General features: G+C 35.9%; 2 protein-coding genes across 8 annotated transcripts; one reads left to right on the top strand and one right to left on the bottom strand.

Moving 5' to 3' along the window:
• Nucleotides 1-503: 503 nt before the first annotated feature.
• On the top strand, nt 504-6,516 carry LOC148613785 (fibrinogen-like protein 1). The gene is made up of 5 exons (XM_088587378.1): nt 504-729; nt 1,915-2,070; nt 2,881-3,007; nt 3,495-3,643; nt 3,965-6,516. Exons 1-5 carry the CDS (start codon nt 508-510, stop codon nt 4,502-4,504), a joined length of 1,194 nt encoding a protein of 397 aa, XP_088443504.1. The 5' UTR covers nt 504-507; the 3' UTR covers nt 4,505-6,516.
• Nucleotides 5,680-22,730, bottom strand: LOC148613784 (uncharacterized). 7 transcript variants are annotated; one of them, XM_088587373.1, is made up of 4 exons: nt 15,793-16,123; nt 12,279-12,384; nt 11,817-11,900; nt 5,680-7,573 (listed from the first exon to the last, which is right to left on the bottom strand). In XM_088587373.1, exons 3-4 carry the CDS (start codon nt 11,858-11,860, stop codon nt 5,962-5,964), a joined length of 1,656 nt encoding a protein of 551 aa, XP_088443499.1. In that variant the 5' UTR covers nt 11,861-11,900; nt 12,279-12,384; nt 15,793-16,123; the 3' UTR covers nt 5,680-5,961. The 7 variants fall into 7 exon arrangements, with proteins under 7 accessions (XP_088443499.1, XP_088443496.1, XP_088443498.1 ...); XM_088587370.1 differs by lacking the exon at nt 11,817-11,900 and having other exon boundaries at nt 15,793-16,127; XM_088587372.1 differs by lacking the exon at nt 12,279-12,384.
• Nucleotides 22,731-24,502: the final 1,772 nt, after the last annotated feature.

Genomic DNA, 24,502 nt, shown 5'->3' with positions numbered 1-24,502 from the left:
TACAGGTTTCACCTGCCTCCTATTACAGTGTATACACTCGCTGAATATACATGTACTATAATTATTGATGATAAGGAGCACAAATTAGAATATCGTGGCAACGGATTATTTTTTTCTCTCTCACTTTATTTGACCCAAATACGATTTCATAATCGTGCATGTACGTACATGTGTGTAAAGAGTGTTCTTTTTAAAACTATTCTATCGCCGTTTCTTGCCCAATTACGTAACTAAGTAAAAAATAACAAAAAGGGTACTTTCAACCTTAGGCAACGGCGATTTAATCAGCAGGTCTGTGCCTAATGTAACACATTTGTTATATGATGATTTTCGGTACTGAAACATGTACGGGTTTCTTTAATTTACAACTGACAGTCGCTTTTAATAGCAGGTGTTGTGAAAATTATCTCGATCAGTCAATTGAATGCCTTTCATGTAAGTATTGAAACGATAACTTATTACACGAATTGATAAAATAATCTATTATAAAAAAAGTAAGAAGATCTAATGTCGATACTTTTAAAACAAATGGAAGTCGTAGTTTTCGTTCTGTTTTCTTTGATTGTGTCGACGACTGGAAAATCGGTTAGGCAATTAAACTCGTTTTCAAAGCATTGTGATGGCAATACCTGCGACTATATTGTAAAAGTTTCTACCAATTTTAGAAACAACGAGACAGCGAACATTGCTTTACCCCGGAAGTTTATTGATGAGATTAAACAGTTGCAGGTAAGCGAATGATACAATGCAACGTGTGGTTCAGTATACTAGTCAGTACTTTAATCTACAATATACCTTATTTTTGCAACCGATTTATTTTTCGCATATTTCGCTAGCAAGAAAAAACGTCACGAAAAAATATGGCACGAATACGTTCCTTTGCCATGGAATATTATGTTGAAGAGTATTAGCCGCGAAATTGAATTGGCGTTCTTCACCCAGAAAATTAGTATCCGCGAAAAAAAAATGGTTCATAGCAACTTCATCTAGATACATGTACATGTATCATACAATTGGCGAACTATGATAGACACATATTTAAAAGGAGGAGTGCCTGGCGTAAGCCTTCACCCTAGAGTTAGGCTATTATACATATATGCATGATTTGTTTCAAATCCTATAAAAAACACACACAAAAACAACAAAACAAAAAGACAAATTACTAACTTGCAAAAAGCAAGGATATTTCATCATAGCAGTTCAGTTTCAACAAGTTTCAACAAGTTTATTATGCAGAGAGGCATGAATAAGTTTTCAGTCTAATAAAGATTTTATTACACACCTGGTTTGGAAAACAAACGGAAGGTATACAATGATCATTCTGTTCACCTGTTTATCCGTCTTTTGATTCTACTCGCTACTCCTCAGAAACCCATTAATGAAATTCAATGTAACTTGACCCCATTTTTTATCGCACAATGGCCTTATGTATTTTGCATTTTCATTCTAAATGACTTCTGCAGTTTCCTGAGACGTCCTATTCGTCAACCAAGGAGAGACATATTTCCATTCACAACTTCTCTGAACGTACCACAAAATGGCGGAGTTGAATGAAACTTGAGTAACAGTTTTCAAATGATGCCATAGTCTCATTACTGGCATTTCCATTTAAATGATTTTCGGGTTTCCTGGTTGAAAACATCAACTTTGTCATACATGAGGCAGTGAGAGGCAGTATTCTCTGTAACTACTTAAATGTACATGTGTATCACAGCCAATTGAAATTTTGACAGAAGATACATGTAGATATTTTAGATTTAAATTCAGGCTCAAGTGAGCTAAAACTTACTGTTTGACGACTTTTTTATACTTCGACTACTAGTATCTGGTATCTTGACAGGGGACCATGGTATTACCTCTTTAGCTTAGCTCACGGTTTTTCTACTTTTAATTTGCTTTCTCTTTATATTTCAGCAATTTATCGCAAACCTTGCAGTTGTTCTCCAGTCAGACAAAGTTGTTTATAACAAGGAAATACAGAGCCTAAAAAGAAATTTGTCTATGATTGAAACTAAAATGTCTGGAACCATAAGCAAATCGTTAGAAACAGAGCAGTCAGTGAACCAAGCCGTAAGTAGACTTTTAGTTATTTAAAGCACAACGATAGTCTAAATTAATTTATGATTGCGTAATTAGAAATAATTATTCATATGCATATATACATGTAACCTGAATTACATTTAAATTGTAGGTTGAAAGTTAATCTTTAAGTGTATGATAGTTCCGCAATATTCCAACCATCTGTATAAGGCATCTCCAGGACCAGTGCACCCACTCCCTTGGTTAGATGGAAAATTTGCTTAGGGTTTCACGACTAGCAAAAAGAGTTATTGTAGAATTGCTGCTCAAACGGTTGAACATAAATTTCCTTCCGATTCTCCATTGAAGTCTTTAAAATTTTCTTAACTGTCCTACTTTGATAATAAAAACTTGTTGCGAAAAAATAAAATATATTCCTGTGGACTTTAGCTCCCGAGTATAAATAAATTTTACGTGGCTGCGTTGATGGAACCGAGGACGGGTATTTGCCTCGAGTGTAGGCGGTCGAGGATTCGTTCTGCGACCGAGTCATGACTAACATTAAAATATCAAGTCACTGTTCTCAACCAAGCACGTGGTAGAAAGAAAATAAATAAATTATTAGCTCGGAGTCCGAATAATGTGTCAGAGAAGAGTAACATTTCAACCTGCATGCTTGTTTACTTATGTGAGATAAATAGCACAACTTAAATCTAGCCCCACGTACCGGATTAGACTAACACAGTCTTTTTAATTGAACAACTCGTCAAGATGTACTGTAACATTCAATACCTGCTGTGGGGCGTACAATGTAGATGTACATGTGAAAACCAATTTCTAACGGCCGTTATTTTGTTATAGCTTTTTAAACAAATCAAGTCCATGAGAAGTGATATTGATAGATTGTACGGTGTGGTAAAAGGGGAAACACCGTCGGGAACACCTGTCATCGCCAATGTTGTCTCACTAAAATCCGACGTACCTGTTGGTAGGTTTATCAAAATGTACGATAATTATTAAATGACTAGTAATAACTAACCAAGTTGTGCATTTGAGGAGAATACGAAATAGGTATTCAAATAAGTAAAGCGGTATCAAGAAATATTTTATTTCAAAACATTTTCATTGTAATTTTATTCTGCCCGTTTCGGGACGCGGTAGGGAACGTTTTTCTCTCTAATGTTTGGAATTAAAGGCACTTATCTATAAAACCTAAGTTAACCGATGGTAATTCTGTTTCCCAATCGGTCAAAAACGCGCTGCCATAACCTGTATCGAAAACTGAAGTCTCGTTTCATGTATTTTTTTAATGAAATGACATTATAGAAAGTATAAGCAAAAATAACGAAGTTAAACTGTGTCGCCTAACTTTTTTTATTCAATTTATGGTAAAACACTGGTGTTCCATTCAAAATTAGCTCCAATTTAAATCCTTTAAATTGACTCCATTTTTATAATTTCTATTGCCGTTTTAGCTTATGGACTTGACTGTGCATCTCTGCGAAAGTCTGGTGTGAATGCCAGCGGTATATACACCTTACAACCAGATCCCGCTGATAATAAAACAAGATTTAATGCCGTTTGTGATATGGAAACTCTCGGAGGAGGGTGGACACTTATACAGGCAAGATTTTTTGTGCTCATCTATTGAAACTTCAAGGGTAAATCTGAGGCATTTGAATAGTTAAGTTGGTTGCTGAGACGGCAACATGTGTGTGGGTTATTTTGGTTTCATTCAATTTTAATACAGAACAAAATAAGATTTCGAAATAAAGTCACGCTTAATTAAGAATGGTTACTATCTCCGCAAGAAAGTAAATTTGTGTGTGTGGTTTATAGTATGCACTTGACTGCATGAAATCATAAGGTATGTGACATGAAGAACCAATCATTCAGCCTTTATTAATGTACTTGACTGATGATGACTAGATCTTTTTTATTGCAGAGAAGATTTGATGGATCAGATGACTTTTATCGTGGATGGCTCGACTACAAAAATGGGTTTGGAAATTTTTATCACGACTTTTGGTTAGGGTTAGAAAAAATGCACTTTCTCACAAAACACGGAAACAACCGTATGAGAATTGATCTTAAAGACTGGGAAGATGAGTACCGATACGCAGAATTTGATTACGTCACGATTAATGACGAAAATGACAGATACCGAATAAGAGCAGGTGGATATAATGGAACAGCAGGCGATCCGTTCCATACACAGTATTACCAGCAACGAATGCAGAGTGCTCAGTTCTCAACCTTTGACAGCGATAATGATTATGACGTCGCAGGAAATTGTGCAACCAACTATAATTCTGGTTGGTGGTTCTCAAACTGTTTTGTGGTTAACCTCAATGGCGTTTGGTACCCATCTTCGCACTACTACGGCAGTTCGTGCAATGGCATTGTATGGGACATGTGGTCAAACCACAGCAGTTGCTATTCGCTGAAACATACAGAAATTCGTCTACGACCGGAGCATTTCTAATCTTATCTTTTCTGAAAGTTTACAAATTAAGTGTTCTTTGAAAATGAAAAAAAATAAAAATACCATTCGCAGTCTTTAGTTAAAAAAAATGAAAACAACAAATATATCCCCGAATTACGTGTACATATAAATAGTAGGGTGATTAGGAAATTACAATGTATAATTGCATAAATCGTAGATAATTATTTTCCTCGTTATTTTATAGATAGCAACTGTTATATTTTTATAAGCGGAAGTTTAGAATGATAAATCATTTATTAAAATGAATAATGAAAACCCGTCTTAGGTAATTTGCTTTATATTATAACATGCTTAAAAGGGAAAAAGTCAATACGTCCCAAAGCAACTCAAAAGCCTTTTTGTGGTCTTTAACTGTTTCTGGATAAGGAAAAACATGAACTTTGTAGGGTGATGGAGGAAACAACCGCAGTTTTATGAAGAGTGTTAGTAAGCCTTTCCAAGCTTTCACCATGGAATAAGATACAAAACATTAATTGCTCTCTTGTTGAGCATTAGTTTTTCAATTGGATGTTGCACTTTTAAAATGAATTTTATTTAGATTGTATATATGAAACTTGCACTAAGCAAGAGTTATCGTTCATGAATCGGTTGATTTAGGTGCAAAAGAATGCATTATTTTCTCAAAAATACAGATCTGTTAACAGACTGGAGTATCATTACGTAAAAATACGGCGTATATACATTGCGGAATGAAGAAAAAAACATTGCAGTTGTTCTCGAAGTTTTCTGCCAATGGATCACCTCAACCATTGGTACTATAAATTTCGTACAGATGACGTGCGAGTACAGTGTTAAAAAACGTAGTAGGCCGGAAAGCAATGTAACCATACCAAGGACTAAACAACCTTATCAATAAATTTTGTTGTTTCTAGAAGGTTAGTTAGGTAGCAACTACAATTTGTTTAAAGACGGACAAAACCATGTAGGTTTGTCTGTTAAGTAGCACTCCAGCTAAGAATTATGCAAAATGTGATTCATGGGTGAAAAGCGTACATATTTTTATTTTTTATATTTTGTTTGAATTGCCATAGTAAACAGAAATAAGTATTTGGTTTAAATTTTCATATAACCCATGTTGTTAGGAGATCAAAATTATATAGAATGCACTGTAGAATGCGATCTTAAGGGAGATAACTCTGTAAATATCACTCAAATACGTGTACAATAGAATCTATTGGATTTTCAATGTTGATTATAATAATTGCACATTTCATAATATTCTAGACCCATAAAACTTAATTTCAAATATAAAAATATTTACCCTGTTTTGGGGTGTATCACATTTCTCAGATTATGTATCATTCTTACAAAGACTACCACTTAAAGCTAGATGATCTCATCGGTTATACATGTAGATGCATGGGTCTGAAATATTGTAAATGTACAACAACAAAAACAGGAAAAGGGAAAGACGGAGGAATGTCGGTCTTTTTTTTTCATTCTTTTCTACATATCAATCTATATAATTTTACATACATATGTTTACACTCAATTCTCAACCGTGTGTCCATAATAAAATATACTACGGAGTTGGATGCATTATTTAAGAAATATCCTCTTAACAAAACAGCCATAAACTGCCCAAGTGCATCTTTTGCATTTTGATATGCCCGGTTGTTGAATATTTTAACAAGAGTAATAATACAGTACGGCAAAATTCCTGAATACGAAACAGCGGTTGCAATCAAAAACATCATGGTTATACGTTTCGAGCGATCAAAGGTGAACCTTTTGGATTTTGGCTTATTTTTCTTTGGTATTACCTTGTCAGTGCGTGTGCCATTTATCTCATTTTCGATTTTCAGTGTATTTGTTTTTGTGTTATCGTATAGTTTTGCCTTTATAAACGTGTCGCTTATATCATTTCCTTCATTTTCGAACTTCGCGGTCTTTGTATGATTGCTATCAAATAGTTCCTTATTTGAAATCATTTTATCTGCGCAAGTCTCGTCGTGTATTTCATCGGCGCTTTCGTCTTTTATTGTCTTAAAGGAAGTGTGGTTGAGTGGGTTTTTCTCTGTAGTAAGCATCTCATCTGTGCAAGTATCGCTTATTTCATCGCTTTCATCTGATTTCAGATCACTTACGTGCGTGTTGAAAATTGTGCAATCGTTTTCTTCCTTTAGTATTTCATCCGCACATGTGCTATTTTGCTCTCTTATAACTTGATCTATACATTCTTTACTGTCTAATTCCAGAGTTGTGTCTGTAGTTCGGGATTCCTTCACGTCAAAACTTACTCTGAAAGACTTGGATTCGCAGAGGCTTTTACTTTCACGTTTTTGCAAGTTCGGCTTGACAAGCGCTTTTTTACGGAATACTAATTGTTTATAAATTGCTCTTCCTACACGAATATATGCTACTACACATAAAATGAAAAGTAAGGTACTTATGACAAGAAATACGCCAGTATAGCCCCAGTAAAACATACTCTGTTTGTATTTACTTAACACTGTACAGTCACTACCTACAATATTAATGTCTGTCATTTTATCTGATGGTCCATATAATACAAAACCCGGGATAGAGAGCGCCACAGCTACTGAAACTGTAACGACGGCCGTCTTTTTGGCACATGACTCACTCATTTGACGCTTGAACGGACTACACACCTTCCGATGTATTTCAAGGGCAATAACGCCTAAAAATAATCCAGAACCTACAGACACAAAGTGGTTCAAGAAGCGAAAAATTTTGCACGGCGCAACAGCATGAAACGTAAGACTATACCTCAGGTCAAATATTTCGAACGGAATAACTAACCAACACGCAAGTAAATCCACAAATGCTAAAAATAGCACAAATATTCGCTTGGGTGACCTTTTGTACCGGAAGAAGTAAATGAGTAATGCATGGAAGTTTCCGATTCCACCAACTACGGCAAGAATGATGAGAAATACAACTGCAAGGGGATACTTCTTCAAGTAATAGTCGAATTCGTACTGTTCGAGTTCTTCTTCGGTTAATGTAACATTCGTGTTGTTTGCTGTGACTGTACTTATAATTGAACTAGACGTGTAATTCATTGCCTCCTGTGAAGAATTGCAACTGAAAAAAAAAATAAAAATAATTATATGTTTAATACAATGTGTTTTTTTGTAAGACAAGAAGGAGGATAAGAAAGACCATGCTCAGTACAGTCACTGAAATCATTTATGGCTGTGGCCACCATATACATGTATCAAATAAGGTTCGGTACCTCACAAACATTTGTGGCGACCATACAGATGAGATCAGTTCTAACCTCTCAAAAATAAAAAGTCCTAGAACTGCCAGAAGAAGAGTTCTATGACAGATTTAGAACAGTTCTCAGAAAGTTCTAGAGCCAGCTTTTCTGATAGTTCTAGCAGAACCGGTTCCTCTAGTTATACAGTTCTCGTAGAGTTGGCTCTTCTTGAGTTATCCAGGAGAGCTGGCTCTATTAGTAGTACTTTTCTCGTAGAGCCGGTTCTGCTAGTAGAACTGATCTCATCTGTATATCTAATTAGGTTGGGTACCTCAGACACATTTGTGGCAACCATGTATCAATATAAAAACAAGAATAAGAAAGAACATAAAAAAAACAATGACCACTGTATTACAGGTTCCTGGCATGGGAGAAGTCCATAAAGTATCTGGCGTGATTAAAATTGTTTTTTTTTGAGCGCTCAACCCCACTAACGTGAGACAGTAGTGGGAAAATACAACCAACAACAAACAAACTGTAAAAATCTGTCATTTTTTTATTTGAATCTTAAGGTCAATACAGAATACAAGCATCTTAACAAACAGAACAAAAGACAACAATCCGCACCAACCTCGAAAGTTATTGCTTTTCTTGTAAGCTATTTCACAGAAGCACATCAAGTTCACTCCAACAAAAATACCAATATGGCCAATAGGATTTAGTAAAATATACCATAAAATATCTATTAAGTAAAACAAGGTCTTCATGCAAATGACAAGATTAAAAGCGATAACGTTCAAATAACGCGGGATTCGCTAGACTTGAACTATGTAAAAACAATATCAAATAATGTACTAGTACATGTACATGTACACACGTAGTATTATGTATAGTTAATATTTAATTTGTTAACTGGAGAGTCAATATATGAGTCAATGAAACATAATTCAAAGATTTAATAATGCCATGGTGAAGATAAACCCGTACGGATAAGTTTATTCAAATATTGTTTTTTTTCCAGACATTAAGGATTCTGTTTAAAATGTCGAGCTTTATTTATTACATTACCGTAAGACCTAGGATGTAAAATCCCATTTTTTGATTTAGTTACGGCAAGTTCCACCAAACTTCAGCATCAAATTTTTATATTATTTTGTGGAAGAATTTAGTAAAACTCTGAACTAATTTATGGTGACGAAAACCTTGACTCGATAATATACCGGTGATACAGATATTTCGTTCATTAAAGTCTAAAACTTCGCTACAAACACGGGCATATCGAATTAGTTGGGAAATGAAGGAACCAAAAGAACATCTCCGTCAAGAAAGGGAATATTAACAATCGGAAACGACAAATCGTCCTATTTGTCAAAAAAGTTAGTTTTTGAGTTTACCTTGTGCAATGGAAGTCTACAATTCGAGTTGATTAGTTTTACTAATTAAAATGACTAATTAAAACTGACTTTCTTAGCTTAGAAATAGATCTGCTATCAATAATCAAAGGAGCACAATTTGTGCCAATCGGAATTCCTAAAATCTGTCGATAAACGGATATAAGTGTGCATGTTCAAAAAGAAAATTGACTGAATTATTCATATCCTCATCCAGCAAGTATGATCGTTGACCTTTCTTTATTACAGCAAAGTTTGTTTTGATCTGTTTTATCGAAACACAAGAAAATTTCTCTTCAAAGAGGAATTAAAGTGTGCAAGTGTGGTGTAAATTGTGAAGAAATCATAAATGTCCACAGTCACTACGGGTGTGCCCAAAGTAAGTAAATTATCCAAAACTTTCAGCGAGTTTTTCACTCTAAAAACAGTTAACACCATTATGTTTATTGGGTTTATTACAGTAATTTATCATTCCTTGAACTCACTGGTTAAAAGGACAGACATTTTAGTTGTAGTACACTTACTGGACACTGCAATTAAACGGAATTTGAAGGTATTCTTGAGTAATTTAGGTAACTAATACATTTAGGTTGAAAAATGTTAGGTTATGGGGTACCTCACACATTGGTATCTCATTTAAATAAATATCTCATAGATATCATTCTCGTTCGTTCGTTAGGGTTTAACGTCCGAGCAGCAATATTTCAGCTATATTCAGACAATGAACATGAAATGGATGATAAAATGAACATGAAATGAAAAAAAAAAGGATGGGTCACAAAGATAATAGGGTCGACAAATTTTGATTGCCACTGGAAAAAGGGGGGATGGGTAACGTCGGGCAATTTAGCCTCCTGTGGCGGAGCACAAAGGTTCCTACTCCTATCGAATACCACAGCAGGGTTCTTTAACGTGCGAGGAACGTGGCATCTTTCCCAACACGGTGCATCACTATGGTTTGCGGTCAGGTTTTCCGTATTATAGCCTGACAACCCCAGCATGTAACACGCCAGGAGTACCCCATTCCACCACCTGGGGCACACATCCCAGTTGTTCTGTGGGCAGAGCGCCTAGCCCCCGGGTAGGTTTCTGAGCACTATTTAGTCGCCTTATACGGCAAGCTTAGCACTGCTGCAGGCCTATTCTTTTAACACCCGGACCTGCATGGGGCGATATCATTCTCACTTTCAATAAAAATGCAATGAAAATATAAATCAATGTCGTTGTTTCTTTATCAAACTACTGAATAGTCTCATACAGTTCAAGTTAGTTTTGATAAAATAACATCTTTCAATACTACATGTACATGTATTTAAGTAATTCCCATGGACGGATCCAGACACTTTAAAAAGGAGGGATGCCAGCAGGAGTTCCTAAGAAAAAGGAGGTACTTGGACATTATATGTTTTTATTTGTCAATTTTACGCATAGAAATGGCAAGACTTCCAATAACAAGGGAAGAAGTGCCAAATACCTGCAATCCCATCTGGATCCTCATTTGATTCAAATAGTTATAAAAGGAAGAGGGAAATAATTCGGAGGATTTAAGTCGAGCTTTCACTAATTCCATTTTGGTGTACGTCAGAAAGTAACTATGGTCTAGCATAACTTAAAGCCTTGTACATGTAAATACATAAAATGTAGAGCTGAGGGGACATCAATAGAATTATGGGCCGACCGCAGGGCAGGCAGAATACAATTATAGTTTGCGTTTGTGAAAACTCATTACCGTGACACAAGGTTTCATTTTTAAAAAAATCATAATTTTAGATCAGGGGTGTACGCCTGGACCGCCCCCTCCATGAGCACACGGCTCTGTGGTGGATTAAGGGGGGAGAATGAGGGGGGTTGGCATCCTCCTTTGTATTTGAAAAAATATATTTTTATTTGTAGAATTGACAAAAATGGCAAATAATGTCCTAGCACCCCCTTTTTGTGAGAAACCCGTGCTGGCACCCCATCTTTTCAAAGTGTCTGGATCCACCCCCTGCGTCGCCTGAGATAATCAAAACGTTAGAATTGTTGCCACATCAAATGCCAAAATACCACAATAGAAAAAAAATTGCCACTTAAAGTTGTAAGAAAGAACAAATATAATTTTATAAATCAAAATTCAAGATGTACTAAGGTATAATATGGTAAAAACCGGATGTGTGACAATGTAGGATAAATTATCCTAAATTTTCAAGAAAAGTGCGATTTACAGAATATCGAGATTTCCAAAATTAACCGAGTTATTTAAATGCAAAACTGCCTGCATGCATGTAGTCAATTTGGAAGAATGTATATGCATTAATAACATTCCAGATTTCTTTGTCAAGTTACTTTAAAATGTACAGTGTAGGAGAAATACCGTGCAACTTTAGAATTAAAAAAAATATCTATAGCATTATTTTTTCCTATTTGAATAAATTGACATCTGAAAAAAATGACAGGTGTGTAATAGATAGTACTTCGGCGATATAAATTTTTATTTTCGAATGATTTTAGGTTAATGATTTAAAAAAAAAGAGTAATCAAGGGAACCAAGGTTTCGGCGGATATCAAAAGGAAGTAATCCAGGGGCAAAGACTAAACAAGGAAAACAGACATACACAACAAAGAACATATAGTAACTAAAATCATACATACAAAGTAATAATGGTAATAAAAATAATGTAATCCAGGACAATAACTAGACATGGAAAACAGACATACACAACAAAGAACATTAAGTAACAATAATAATACATACACAAGCCAATGAACAACTCGGACTCCACTAAAAACAGGGAGCATGGACCAGGTGCGCCAGTAGGGTAAGATTTAACCACATACGCTGGAAAGGAAACATTTCACCATATACAATTATTATTACACAGAAATCAGTCGCGAGTCACGATTTCTTATTACGTGTATATATACAGAAGTTACCTGCAATCGATTTACGACATAGTTTTCCATTTTCAATCAATAGTAAGAAGGACATGTACACATGCATTTTTAGTTTTTATATCATTAATTAAAAAACAACTTCGGAATGGCCTGTCGTATAAGTGATGATCAGAAGAGATACGGTTGAATGCACATGTATGAAGCAGGGGTTCAGGTACAACATGTACATGAATTTAGGTAAATTGCATCATTTTTATTACACGATTTACAGTAACTTTTCTGTTGTACAGATTTGCGCCTTACGAAGTTAGAACTCAGTTACCGAAGTCTTAAAAAATAAACATTCGCCTCGTTGTTGGGGCATCTTTTGGGGTATCTGCTATTTACCGTACGTTGTACAAGTTCATCATTGTTTAAAGCTGGAAAACCTAGAAACAAGATCGAGACACTCAATTTTTGAATGCACAGACTCTTTTGTGCTAACTGTGGGATAGCCGATGTGCACGCGTAGAGCATGCTCAATATTATACACTTCCGCGAGGAAAATTCTTTTGTTCTACACAAGCCCTACCTCGCGGAAGTGTACATTGAGTATACTCAGCCAGTTACCACAAAAGGGTCTATTGTCATCTTTATTTATACGTTTATCTTAATTTAAATACAAAATAAGCGTAGAAAGAGTCTATTATTTCATCGGTTTTGGTTCTCATTGACTTTTAACTTAAATTAGTGAGAGACAAGAGGCAAAAAGAAACATGTAAGCAAATAAAACTTAGTGGTAGCCATATTCATGAAAATGAAGAGTACCAATGGTTATTTTTCAAGTTTTATTTAAACTCTCTTGCAGAAATTACAGTGTAACAAGAGGCAGATAATTAACACATTTACAATACCACAATGAAAGACAAGGTATAGACATTTATACAAGTAAACAGTAAATTTTCATACAAATAAATAAACATTGTATGAACAATATAATGACCAACATAATCACGATCGACAACTCAAAAACTAATCATGATCAGGAAGCACGTGCCATGAAAAAAGTAATAATAACATCTGAGCTCAGATACTTTATATACAATGGGATTTAACGTGTTACAAGTGACAGCTGGAATCTTCATATTTTTTAATGAAAGTAATTTCATGAGATCTTTGACAAACAATGTCAAATTTTTAAGCACTGATATATTGCAAAACGACAACAGACCATACATTTTTTCCTTTCGATGGTCTATTCATATGCTTTGCCGAAATGTACTCATCACGGATATCAGCAACTTTTGCACATTGACATAAAAACAAATAATGGAATTCGTCCCCAACTACCATCTCTGTACACAAATGACAGAAAACGTTCATCTCGTGGTACCCCCACCCAACTGCCAGTCTCTACCGGGATTTGTATGTTCGACCATCTGAGTTATTGACTTCTCCTTATAAGGAAAAGATCATATAAAAAGAAAGTTTAGTAATAAAACGTTTGTAATATAAAATATTTTGTGCAATATACTTATATTTGTATTGCAATATCAAAGTGGAAAGTTTCCAATGTTAATGGATTTACTAGTATATACAAATAGAATTTATAGACTAATAATGCATACTTGACTCAGTACATATGTACCTTGATTTTTTTAGCGATGAGACACTTGTCAAATAGCCATTAATATTACTAAATGAAGAACTTATTTTTGGCTAAATACATGTAGTTCTACTTCTTTGATTGAACACGGAAAGGGGGAAGTGTTTGATTAAAAATGCACAATTAAATAAAATATTAGAAAACACTTCTTTTCAGTTACAAAAAAAAAAAAATAATAATAATAATAAATAAAGTCAATTTTTGCATGACCGCGCACCTTTATAACCTTTGCCCTGACTCTAGTAAATTGGATACTGCTTACCTTATTGGAAATCTCATCTACATATCAAATTGCGTTCCATTTCCCCATCGAATTCGTACTTTAATTCATAAGATAATTTGGATATAAATCACGACGACATTTCATTCTGATATGATGGTATTTCTATTGACAGTTGAAGTGAAATATCTAGTTCCTTAATTATAAACACGGCCTTATTGATATAATAGCTACGTGTGTTTCCTTGTTTTAGTTTGCATAAGATTACACTCCACGAGGAATCATTGTTAAATGTCATGTTTGCCGAAATCTTTAATTCCCTTGGAGATTATTTGCCAGTGAAAATACATCTCGAAGGCGAAAGCATAACGGGTGTAGACCTCCCTTTTCAAAGAAAAAATAAGCCCAAAACTATCGTAATCCACTAAATATTGTATAAAGTATGACAATTTATCATATTTATTTTATCAAACATGTCATAATTTGGTTTCCTTTTATACTGATTCAGTCTTGTAATTACGCCTCCCCCTTTCATAAAATCCTGGATCCGGCCCTGAAAGTCCTATTTTTTTTTTGCCAAAAATCGAGTCCCGTTTACAGTAAAACCTGTCGCCCCGTGCAGGTCCGGGTGTTAAAAGAATAGGCCAGCAGCAGCGCTAAGCTTGTCGTATAAGGCGACTAAATAGTGCTCAGAAACCTACCCGGGGGCTAGGCGCTCTGCCCACAGAGCAACTGGGATGTGTGCCCCAGGTGGTGGAATGGGGTACCCCTGGCGTGTTACATGCTGGGGTTGTCAGGCTATAATACGGAAAACCTGACCGCAAACCATAGTGGTGCACCGTGTTGAGAAAGATGCCACGTTCCTCGCACGTTAAAGAACCTTGCTGTGGTATTCGATAGGAGTAGGAACCTTTGGGCTCCGCCACAGGAGGCTAAATTGCCCGACCTTACCCATTCCCCCTTTTTCCAGTGGCAATCAAACTTTGTCGACCTTATTATCCTTGTGACCCATCCTTTTTTTCATTTCATGTCCATTTTATCATCCATTTCATGTTCATTGTCTGAATATACTGAAATATTGCTGCTCGGACGTTAAACCCCAACAAACAAACAAACAAACAGTAAAACCTGTCTAAACCGTACCCGTTTTGGAGTTTTGATTAGACACATGTTTGATTTACCAAGGTTCAAAATACACATAATAAACTGATATCTCTGGTTAAGACAGGTTTCCGGATTTTCACGGTTCGGTTTAGACAGGTTGCACTGTGTAAGTGGGCGTTTTTATTAACAATTCAAAAAGGTGGATTCCTATAAAAGGTTGATATTCATAGGAGACCTTGGGAGTGAGGTCCCTTCATGCCAGAAAAGATTGGTCGATTTGAAAAAAAAGTACTAATCTGGAATTCGCTGGAGCGCCCCACTCCGGAATTTCTGAATCCGTTACTGAATCATGTACATGTACACTTATTTACAATTTGACAGACAGACAAACTACAAACACATTTAATAACACGCGGTATGTTTCACACGGGGAAGGGGAAATAATAAGAATATGAAGTGCAAAATTTACATATTCTAAACTACCTTTTATTTAGCTCAATCGGATCAGTGATTTTAGTGTCAATGAACTAGTCAATGATAACGTAAGAATGCTCTAACTTTATTATAATGAGGAGCATATGTTATCTTATTTTACCTGTTCATAACTACACGTAAAGGGGTTACTATGAAATCATGTACAGTATTTTAAATTTTCATTTCATGCAGTTCATTTACGAATCTAATAGAATACGGCTGAATTTCGTACAAACTCTTATGACCATTTCATATAAAACATGGACCCGTCCAATTGGATACTACATGAGTGTACATGTACATGTACAAAGTACATTTGTATACATGTGTGAATGTAAGGAATTATGCAGCTCGTTCTAATGTACAAAGTTTAATAAAAACACAAGTACTCACATTTTCTGCATAGTAGAATTTGCCTCAACGTGAGAAAGTTTGTGTATATATACATATATATATATTGTTGCACTTCAAGTATCATATATCCGTTACAGGCGAATCCATTTTATCGTAAACAAAAGATTTCATATCAACGCGTTAACAAGTGTTCAGATTATTTAAAACTATTCAAAAGTCGACACTTTGTGGTTTTAGTAACGGTTATCACATTTGTGGTGAGTTCATTCATATGACTTGGAGCAAAGGTTGTGAAGACAGAGCCATAAGACGCACGTACATGTAATTATATTATCCAAAGTCTTTCCCGAACCACCTATGACAGCCTGACAGTTTGCGTAGTCTACTTGTGACGGCTGAAATATCTAAGCCCAACTTGACTTCAGGCGAGAGTCGCTCCTGTGGTGACAAAAGGTGTAAATGTTGCAACCAAATGCACCACTCGTCATCATTCACCAGCAAAGTCACGGGGAAACGCTACAAAATATTTTGCAACGTGCACTGCAAGAGTGCTAATGTAATATATTTGCTCCACTGTCCCATTTGTGGCCTTCAATGTTGGTGAATCTAAACAGCCTTTTCACAAGCGCTTGAACGGACACAGGAGCGACCTAACAAAAAAGCCTTTACTCCCAGTGAGTCAACACTTTAGATTACTTAACCACTGCCTCGATGATTTCAACAAAATGAAAATCTTCATCGTGGAACAAAACACGATCTGGAGCGATCTACAGAGAGTGAAGCGGGAGAGATTTTGGATAAAAGAACTCCGTGTTTTACACCCGCACGGAGTTAGCAGAAAACATTGGGTTCTTCCTATTTTGTATAGTTTCTTGTAGCAGTGTTTGTAAATATTTTTTATTTTTATAGTTCAGTATTCGGGATCAACACAGAACGTGTGTCTATAGCAGAATGTTCAAGATCTTTGCTACAAGATCGTTGTACAATCCTTTAGACTTATATAATTATTTTTGTTAGTGCTGCATCGTCATGACGATCCGATACCCATTAAGTTTGCTGGTTGGCAGATTCCTTTAGACTTTATATAATTTTTTGAACTGCCTGTATTGTGTTTTTACGCGATCCCAGTAGACTTTACATTTTCCATCTTTATCCGTTATGAACTGTGACGAATATTTTAAGAAATTAAGGATAATTAAACAAAAGCAATTGAGAACTAGTCACCATTTATCAAATTTTACTCAATATATCCAACAAGTTGTCATTCCTAAGGGTCTTCACATCAAGCTCTTGCCTCAAACACCAGGCAGGGCTTCCGGCACCCTATCTCGTAGATGGGATCAGACACTTTTCAATTATTCAAAACGCCTACTGATCCTACTGAAGAAACACTGCGAAGAACATCTTAAGAAACTAACTACATAATTTAATCGATTGATAGACTCATCGACGAAAGAACTCACAGTCTCTGATTATGACTTTATTATTAAGCGTCTTGATGACATCACAAAAACTCAAAATCAGGCCCTTCATGACAAACAGAAACGAAATTCCAACGTGATGGCATGTCACTAATAACATTCTCACCATCAGAAAAACAAGGCAAAAGACGCAACAGACATTTTAAACGAAGAAACAAACCTGACAGTCAACCATCCAACACTGTCATCACACAACCTGACTGAAGATGAAACATCATTATTAGCTAAGGGTCTCAATTTCTGCCCAGTTCCAGGTCCTGTAAATGAAACCATCCTGATCGAGGAACTTGACAACTTCACCAGAAGTTTGAGGATCAAAGAGTACTTTGGCTCAAAAAAGAGTGAGGGTCAAAATGAGTGTGATTCAGACGATGAAAACACCTATCGGTTTATAAAGAAAAGTGAGTGGGTCCCTGTAAAGAGCAAAAATTTAACTTTGGAATCATTTATTGATAATGTAAAATCTGACTTAATAAGAAATGTAAGGGTCAACGTAGAGAATCGCGATAATTTAACAATAGGGGAACGTGCTGCACTTCAAGGTCTAAGAACCAATGACAATATCATAATAAAACCTGCAGACAAAGGCAGCGCTGTAGTGATCATGGACAAATCCGCCTGCATTAATGAGGCCGAGCGTCAACTTAAAGACGACCGTTTTTATATCAAATTAACAACAGACCCCACTCAATCCTTTGCGGACGAAATAAACACCGAGTTAAACAAAATGTACGATAATAACCACATTGACATTAAAACTCTTGAATATCTCAAACCTGTAAATCCTAAACCTGGTCGATTCTACCTACTCCCCAAAATTCACAAAGTTAACAACCCAGGTAGACCTATAGTCTCTGCTAACGGCCATCCAACAGGGAAAATTTCGGAATTCGTGGACTTTCATCTACGTCCACATGTTGAAAAACTTCCATCATTTATAAAAGATACGACTGATTACTTACAGAAGATGCAGGCTCTGAATCCCCTTCCTCCAAACACCACTCTAGTCACTATGGACGTTACATCTCTCTATACCAACATTCCTCACTCTGATGGTATCGAGGCTTGCAGAGAAGTATGGGACTCTCGGGAGGTCAAAGTTCCACCTACTGACTGCCTAGTCACTTTGCTCACAATGGTTTTAAAAAAGAACAATTTTACTTTTAATGGAGACCATTACTTACAAATAAATGGCACAGCTATGGGTACCAAAATGGCTCCGTCTTATGCCAACATTTTCATGGGAAAATTTGAAAAAAGAACTACTTGAATCTTCTATAGAAAAGCCTCTGTCCTGGTATAGGTTTATTGACGACGTGGATATGAAGTGGACACATAACGAAGAAGAACTAAACAATTTTATCGCTCGTGCCCACAGTCAACATCTTTCAATTAAGTTCACTAACGAAACATCTGCTACTAGCATCTCGTTCCTCGATACCTCCAGCACCTTTTCGGGGGGAGAGCTCTCCACGGACCTATACTCAAAACCAACTGACACACATCAATATCTTATGCCTAAGAGCTCTCATCCATCTCACCTGACTAAGAGTATACCATTCAGTCAAGCTCTTAGGCTAAGACGCATTTGTTCAAATGACGAATCCTTAAAGAAACGTCTAGGTCAACTGAAGAAAAATGTAAGAAGAAGGGGATATAGATACAAGACCATCAAAGAAGGGTTCCAAAAAATTCACAATATCCCAAGAAGTAGTCTGCTACAATACAAGGCGAAGAAAAATGTAAAAGAACCCTTTGTGTTCTAACATACCACCCCTGCCTAAAAAACAGCCACAACACCATTCGTGAGCAATGGGCCTCTGTCGAGAGAAACTCAACATTATCCAAATTCTTTCCCGAACCACATACGATTGCTTTCAGACAGCCAGACAGTTTGCGTAGTCTACTTGTGAGGGCTGAAATATCTAAGCCCAACTTGACTCTAGGCGAGAGTCGCTCCTGTGGTGACAAAAGGTGTAAATGTTGCAACCAAATGCACCACTCGTCATCATTCACCAGCAAAGTCACGGGGAAACGCTACAAAATATTTAGCAACGTGCACTGCAAGAGTGTTAATGTAATATATTTGCTCCACTGTCCCATTTGTGGCCTTCAATATGTTGGTGAATCTAAACAGCCTTTTCACAAGCGCTTGAACGGACACAGAAGCGACCTAACAAAAAAGCCTTTACTCCCAGTGAGTCAACACTTTAGATTACCTAACCACTGCCTCGATGATTTCAACAAAATGAAAATCTTCATCGTGGAACAAAACACGATCTGGAGCGATCTACAGAGAGTGAAGTGGGAGGGATTTTGGATAAAAGAACTCCGTGTTTTACACCCGCACGGAGTTAACAGAAAACATTGGGTTCTTCCTATTTTGTATAGTTTCTTGTAGCAGTGTTTGTAAATATTTTTTATTTTTATAGTTCAGTATTCAGGATCAACACACAAGTGTGTCTATAGCACAATGTTCAAGGTCTTTGTTACTGTCGGTAAAAAAAATTTTAAACGTCACAGTTATTCATCTGATTAGGAAGTGAGTTGTGTTCACAGACCATTTACTTTCATACACACTCAGTTGATTTAAGGCACTGAAGAAGGTCATTTGTTGACTGAAAATTTTGCCCATTATATACTTTATTATAGTGTGTTAACATCTTTATCGGTATCGTTGTACAATCCTTTAGACTTATATAATTATTTTTGTTTGTTCTGCATCGTCATATATATGATGTATCTTGGATAAGGAGTTGTGGGATAGACTAGGGACGTACATTGTACATGTAGATCTAATTTTAGGAGTGAATTGAGACAGAGAACTTAGTTGTCGTTACGCATCGAAAATAAAGCGTTCTCATCCCGGAGAAGGGGTTAGGTTTTTAGGGTAGGAACTCCCTTGTTTTTGAAAAGTTTGTTAAAAAAATATTAACAATATTGCCCGGCACCACATTTTCTGGACCCCTTTCAAATTTTCTGGGTATATAGTTGTACGGTTAGTGTTGGTCGTATTTTGATCCGCTAAGACCAACAGTAATGAACCATATAATATGCATATATATTTTATATGTTAATAAATATGTAATTTCATATTGGCCCATATTTGAATTATCCAGTTTTAAAAATCCTTTTGTATAAGTGGAAGACTTATTTGTGTTTCAGTAGCTTTTATTCCTGGTGATCAAAGTTCATTAAAAACAATTCTAACTCAAAATGGCGGTGCCAAACGACCGGAAGTTATGATGCCGTATTGGCCTTGGTTTGATCCATTTTGGGTCCGTATAAGTGCCCGGTTTGAATTCATATCAATTGGTCAGTTTTTGCCATATTTTAACGTATTTTGGGTAGTTAATAATATATGTTAATAAATATGTAGTTTCATACTGGCCCTGTTATAGGTCTGTCATATTAGTTTAGGCGGTCGTATTGGTCCCGAGGCATCGCCGAGGGTCAATACGACTGTCGAGGCCAATATGATTGACCGAAAACAATTTTATTAACCAACTCAACTAAATGTTTTGTAGAACAGTTGTTTACCAAGAACATGTAGGTATATTTGCATTAATCAGTCTTAAATATCTTTTTTTGTATAAAATGAAAGTTTTTTGTGTTTCTGCAGCTTTTTCCTTATCGGCTCATTGTTTGGTCCGAGGTTAGCTGTATTGGCCTCAGTCCAACATTACTAGCCCAGGACCAATAGCTCGGCCAATATGGAAAAACTTTTTTAAGTAATTATACCTTTACTGTTGACCAACTAGTCCAATACGTCATATTGGCCTAGGCCAATATGGATCTTTACCAGGACAATATGTCGTATTGGACGGATAAAAGCTGTCTTGGACGGCTAAATCTCGTATTGGACTGGTAAAATTCGTATTGGACGGCTAAGTTCAGCATTGGGGCACTTTTGTATTTTGTATTGTATTAGTTATTGACAGCTTTTATCATATTTAGGCTAATCTTCGATCGTTAGTCAATAATATATGTTAATAAATATGTAATTTCATATTGGCCCTGTTATAGGTTTGAGATCAGTCATGTTGGTCGAGGCGGTCGTATTGCTCCCGGCTGTCGAGGCCAATATGATTGACCGAAACCTATAACAGGGCCAATATGAAATTACATATCTTATATATTTATTTATTTACCCAGTTTCCGATTCAGGCACTTAGGCTCGTTACAAAACTATTTATGTTATATACATTAGCACGCCTGACCTTTATGAATATTCATTGCCAGCTGCTTAAAACTGGTTAAAAACTGGTTCCCTGGTCATTATCATAAGCAACCCAAAGTTCGCTACAACGTACACGTACCTTTATTAAAACATATCCTACACATGTCTTGCGTGTTTTTTGCTCGTATTAGAACGGGAAGTTTACATTAAAAGATAAAATTATTGGTTAGCATTGAATTTATGTGATATTAACCAGTGTCCGATTCAAACACAGGCGTTCGTTGCAAAAAATAATAATATTAACAAATAATGAAGGAAGAAAAAAAATAGAGAATAAAATTATCAAAATTATAATAATATTAATTAATAATGAATTAATAATAGCAAAAAATATAAAAATAACATTTTAATCATGGAAATTATCAAAGTACAAAAATAATGAACGCTTGTATCATGCGTTTAAAGGAATGCTTCTATCGTGCGTTTAAACGAACGCTCATACCGTGCGTTTAAACGAACGCAAAACAATGCGTAAACGCACGATAAACGATGCACGAACGCTAAAATGGGAAACGTGAACGTTTCAAGGAGTGTATACGTTGTAGAAATATACTAGATTCCCCCTTCAGTCTCGAGGGGGTTTTATGATTTCACCACTCGTGATAGTTATTAAAAATTTATACTGCAGAGGTGGCTTTAATCTACAAGTAAAATTTAACTATCGAGAACATTGTGGAGAATCTTTTTCTCCCATGAAATCTGTAGAAAATTCGGAAATGTAAAATGGCGGAAAAACTCCTGCTGAAATTTAACCACCGCCCCTTGGTTAAAAAGTCACGGGCATTTTAATTACTGGTGTAGAACGGGAGAATATAATTTCCCATCGTGGTTCAAAATGATTGAACTATCAACGTATTGTTTTACATGTCATTATTATTTAGCTGACTAACTGATACATTCTTAAATCACCAGGCAACATTGATAAATACTACTCAAAACAGAAATTGTATTTGTAAATTCCATACACCATACGATGAGGAATACCGTTTTGTAACCTTCAAAATAATTTCACAAACCTTTTCTATAACATCGGAATGAAAACTATCAGCTCAAGATAACCCAGGGGTCTTCAATGAACGACGAGGACCCCCCCCCTCACACACACACCACAAGGCCGGCTGTTTAACTATTTCTGTGTCGTTTGATATCGAATGGTAATTAGAAACGTGTGTATTTATACATGTACTAATATCCGGTTCAACTTTGGAAAATGAACGAAAAGTAAAATTAAGCTTACTGTTACACGTCATGTCCTTGCGAAAAAGTACTTTTTTCATGGTTCGGTACCATAAATGTCTTGAGTCAGTTATGCTTCCTTCCGTGACTTCAAGATTCAAGTAAATTTGTTAATCCCGCCTCTAATCATCCAGTCCTACTGGTCCTATCAATTAAAAAAACCTCTTTGAAATAAACCCATGCTACATGTATACTGCGAAAGTATGTATTTTCGTTGGGTATCACTTTTCGTGGTTTTGTGGATTTGGTAAACCACGAAATTTGTCTCCCAGAACGAAAAGGAAATTTCAAATACAGTTGTAAGATGGAGTTGTCAAATCCACGAATTCAAGAATCTGCGAACTAACTTTTTTTTCTAAACCACGAAAATTGGTTCCCACGAATGATAGTACTTTCACAATATACTGAAACCAGCTACATTTTTTTAAGACGGTATCGGTGATGAGGTAAAAACTTTCCCTTCCACACATTACGAATCTAATTGAGTACCTTTATATTATGTTCATTTTTATTAGGGCCCCGCCTTAGGCGGGTCGTCCTATAGTGATCAGTCTGTCTGTCCGTTTATAACAAACTCGTGACCGCTCTATATCTAGAGAACCGTTATGATTTCATACTTTATACTTAACATGTATATTAACCGACACCAGAGGGTGTGTCATAATGTATGTAGAACTTCCTAGGTCAAAGGTGAAGGTAAAAAAAAAACTGGTTTCAGTTGAAAAGCCCATGTTTGTGGTAAAGATCGTGTCCGCTCTATATCTTGAGAACCGTTATGATTTCAAAGTTTATACTTGACATGTATATTAACCAACATTAGAGGGTATGTCATAATGTTTGTACAACTTTCTAGGTCAAATTATGGTCCGTCTGTCGATCGTATTGTCCATCCGTCCATTCTTGAAAAAATGCGTCCGCTCTATTTCTTGAGAACCGTTATTATTTCATAGTTACATCGATGTGTCATCATACCCTTAAAAATGGAGGTGGAGTATCATTCATCAGTCAAATTGAATGTGGATGAAATTACAGTAAGTACCGTATTTCAACTTTCTCATATAAATGCATTTAAAATATTTCTGTCGTGCTGTTTTCTAACTGTGTAGATTATTTCTGTTGACTGTGCTGTTTTCTAAATGTAATGAATAAATTAGTAACTCCATTACGAAAGAAACAAATGCCCAGCGAATGAATACTAAATTATCTTAAATCTTATCTCTAAAATAGATTTCAAATAAATACAATAAATACATTAACTTGTAAACAATGAGTGACTTTATCAAAATATGAATATGCATGATAATCCACATTGAATAAAAGAACAGACATGGTGAAATGCAACAAGTATGCTCCACCGTATAAACTTTATAAAAATAGTGAGTACTTACCGAGATCACCAAAAAATCTTAACAAGTGTAAATACCTTTAAGAAAGCTCTAAAAGGCCCCGACAACAAATGTAATAAAATCCAGAACGATAAAAGAACGATGACACTTCTTCAAAACAAACTGATTCAAATAACGACACGAATACACATTAATGATCAACATCTCAAGACTGTAGACATGCACATGTCTGCAATGGGGCAGATATGATTTACTTCTCTGTACGGTTTTGCTGTCATGCATTTTTTTTATTTCTCAGTACGAGACCGATGAGAGCTTATCTTTCAGTGATAGTTCTGCCCAATACTCCACGTTCTTCTCCCCCTATTCGTTTTAAAATGTAAGAGGGTCTGCAATTATCAGAAGCAGTACTGTAGTCGAAATACACGCATGTGTATTTGCCAAGA

The sequence above is a fragment of the Perna viridis genome, chromosome 6 (assembly GCF_037379345.1).
Source record: "Perna viridis isolate PV_CMFRI_1.1 ecotype Kerala chromosome 6, ASM3737934v1, whole genome shotgun sequence".
In the NCBI taxonomy this organism is placed as follows: Eukaryota; Metazoa; Mollusca; class Bivalvia; order Mytilida; family Mytilidae; genus Perna; species Perna viridis.
The sequence above is the reverse complement of the archived record's forward strand: the minus strand, read 5'-3'. Positions and strand labels throughout refer to the sequence as shown.